The 3,093-nt window shown below is 53.6% G+C and overlaps 1 protein-coding gene across 1 annotated transcript; it reads right to left on the bottom strand.

Moving 5' to 3' along the window:
- Positions 1–128: 128 nt before the first annotated feature.
- On the bottom strand, positions 129–1,184 carry FIBRA_08855 (uncharacterized protein; the record flags this gene model as incomplete). Its single annotated transcript, XM_012330470.1, has 7 exons — positions 129–164; positions 214–315; positions 366–494; positions 570–624; positions 678–736; positions 800–903; positions 956–1,184. The coding sequence occupies 7 exons, from the start codon at positions 1,182–1,184 to the stop codon at positions 129–131; spliced, it is 714 nt and encodes a 237-aa protein (XP_012185860.1).
- Positions 1,185–3,093: the final 1,909 nt, after the last annotated feature.

The raw sequence follows: 3,093 nt of genomic DNA, 5'->3' as shown, positions 1-3,093 counted from the left end.
GGGGGGGGGAACTCACGGTCCGAAATCCAGAACCCCTTGAGGTTCAGGTCCAAAGCAGTCGGGTTCTCGTAGATATAGTTTGCAGTGTCTAGGGTATAGACTTGAGAGGGTTCCCCAGGTAGTGTAGGCTACGGGAACTCACAGGGAACATACATCCCGGCATACTATAGAGGATGAGTGTAAATCCAAGTGACTAGATTGGAAACCACGTACACTCTCCCCACTTAAGTAAAAGTTCTTCCCCTTGAGCTCAGAGAAGACTTCGAGGAATTGTTGGAAGAAACCAACGAGCTGCGCAGCAACTTCATCTTCGTTCTATAACCTATTTAGTATGAATGTGATCCTCAGGTCGAAAGCGGCATCACCGTAACGTCGGGGGTACCGACGGAGTACCCAGTTCCCACAGGCTGGTCGACCCAGAGTATGCTAGACAGATTGGTCCAGCTGTATTCATTTGGGGTAGGATATGCTTCGCCAGCCTGCCAGCTGATTGGCTGGGAAGAGCGGACATCCGAGTATCAGCGCACGATACCACATGACCGCATTCGCAATAATAGACAGAGACGCACGCCGTTCTCCTGTAGCAGCCCATCCATGGACGAACAGCCAGGTCCCCCATTCAGCCTACGAAATTGGATCAGGGAAATGTAACGTCACCAATGTCTGTGAAGACTCACCATAAGATGAGGTCGTCCAGGCTTCCCTCGGGCCCAGGAGGGAAGAACCAGAAGAAGAGCTATGGGTACGTTGCTTCAGCTTGGGCTGGGCACATAAGCAAGTATAATGCGCTAACGCGTACCTTTCGTGTCTCGTCTGGATCGCTACTGATCGGGAGCAGCCCCGCCCAGCTGGGTCCAGCATCCCAGTTCACCAACGGAATAGTGGATCCGTCCACATAAAATTCTGCCACAGGTCTCAGCACGCCCTGCAGATAACACCGGCTGGCAAGACTGACCGGACGCGAGAGGGTTCGTGAAAGTGATGTTCTGCACTGTGCCAGGACCGCCGCCCTCGGAGCGACGCTGGACCGGTCGGAGCTGTTTCGCGGCTTCAAGCTGCGCCTCAAACTGCTCTGCACGCCCGCGGAATTTGAGGCCCTTTGGTGCAGGAGGCCCCAGTGCGACGCTGTTGACTGAGAACAGCGCGACTGCCGTAAGCAATGCCCCTCGCAGAGATAACAACATTGTGTCAAGGTGTCAGTATGACGGACCACTTGTTGCAAAGGGTGGTTATATATCGCACAGGCCGCCGGCTGCCTCGTGCAGATAATGGAAGGTATACATTCGTGGACAGCGGTTGTTCGGAACCTCTTAACGGGATGCAATGGCGCCGAGGCTGACCGTGTGGATGGTGGTAAGCCGCATCGGACAGAAGGTGTAATGATGCTGCGTGGGCCCAAAAAACCATGTGGGTATGGGATTTCGGGACTGCAAGGGCCTCGAATGCACATGGCACCCTGCTTCGACGAGTGATTTTCCGGCTGGTCCGCACAGCTTGCTCGATGGATGGCTATCGGAAGCCATGCATTGCAACTGGAGAAGGGAACAAGAGCTTATTTAGTTTCCTCGGCTGCTCATCCGAGTGAAGAATGACCTTTCGGGACACACCTTCATTTCTATTGTAGTTTTTTGAAGCAACACGGTCCAGACGTCATAGTCGATTGTAGGGGATAGCGTGCGGTCATCTCGGAATCAACCTTGATGCAGAGTTGGCCGAGTTTTGAGTAATGTTTCCGGGGAAAAGGAAACATTACTTGAGGAAGAGGAGGAGGCGATATATTCGGCACGGGTATACGAACCCCGTCGTCTCGTGAGTCGAGCGTCAAAAGTGCTCAACATGCCACCGACGCTCATGGCAGCCGCTGTCCTCAGTGTTACGTCTTCGTCCCCCAGGCCGTGTTCCTACCATGAACGCTAGTGTGCGTTGTTGTATTTTTCCTATCCATGCCGCAAGAATCATCCCTATCTGCGGTAATTGTCAGTCAATACAATGACCAGATCAGAACTGCACGGACATGAGCAAATTGACCCCACGTGTGGCCTCAGCGTCCGGAGAGCAGGCCCGCTGGGTGCGCATTACGACAGAATTTTACGAAACGAATCTCATTCTCAACTCCTACGGCGAGAGCTCTCTGTCGCCAGTCGCCCCGTGGCCATAGCACGCGCCCCGGCGCTCGCCCAGCCAGTCAGCCTTACGGCACATCGGTCAGAGCATGCGTAGGAAGCCGACGCGCTGCGACAGCGCATGTAGGTATGGGGAGGGGTGAAAGGAGGAATGGTATGTAAGCGGTGAGACGCGGAGGAAGAGTTGGGCGACATTGCGAAGATTCGCGTGAAGGTGCGCCGTGTTGAGTGGACCGGCATGATCAGGCGCAAGTAGGCCTACACCAAAGCCAAGGTCAGGCACAATCGCTGCAGCTGACAAGCCACCTCCCCTGCCCAACGAATTAATGAACCCTGGCGCGGCGCACTGAATGAAGTCTAGTGCTGTCAGCACCGGTGAAGGTATATGTCGACGCGCTGAAGCTCATGTACGCTTGACTGTGCTCATCTCCCGCACAGCTTTGCGCCCAACCGTGTGCCTATTTGGCTGCCATCCCAGCTTGGGCTCGTCGTATGCGTCCTGTCTGAGGGGTGGGGTCTCCAAGATACCCCGTGCCGTGCGCATTACGTTTGCGAACCGCATATAATGCACTATCATTGTTGCAAGCCTATCGTATCTAGACGAGCGCATTTTCTCCGTGACTCGTTGCTCTCATCGTTGGGCGTCACCATGTGTCTTCTACTACTCGGCTCTGTGCGCATATCGCACTTAGTTAGCTTATTTCTATAGTACCCTTCGTGCCTTCGCTTCTACTGCGAGCTTTCTGGTGGATTCAATAAGGAAAGAACAGAGTGAGTATTCTTGACTGTCAACCAATATTGTTTGTACACTATCCTCTGCATTGTTGTATATAGAACCTGCCGCATGTGCGCGTGCTACGCCTAATCAGCGCTCACTCAAGGTCCTAGCGTTGCATTAGGTAGAAAAAAGTCACCGGAAGAGGTGCTTGATGGATGAGTCCAATTTTAGATTTGTACACAAAGGCCTGCT

This window comes from Fibroporia radiculosa (assembly GCF_000313525.1).
Source record: "Fibroporia radiculosa TFFH 294 genomic supercontigs, scaffold3864, whole genome shotgun sequence".
Taxonomy (NCBI): Eukaryota; Fungi; Basidiomycota; class Agaricomycetes; order Polyporales; family Fibroporiaceae; genus Fibroporia; species Fibroporia radiculosa.
Note: the sequence above shows the minus strand (reverse complement) of the source record. Positions and strands in the feature narration are given on the sequence as shown.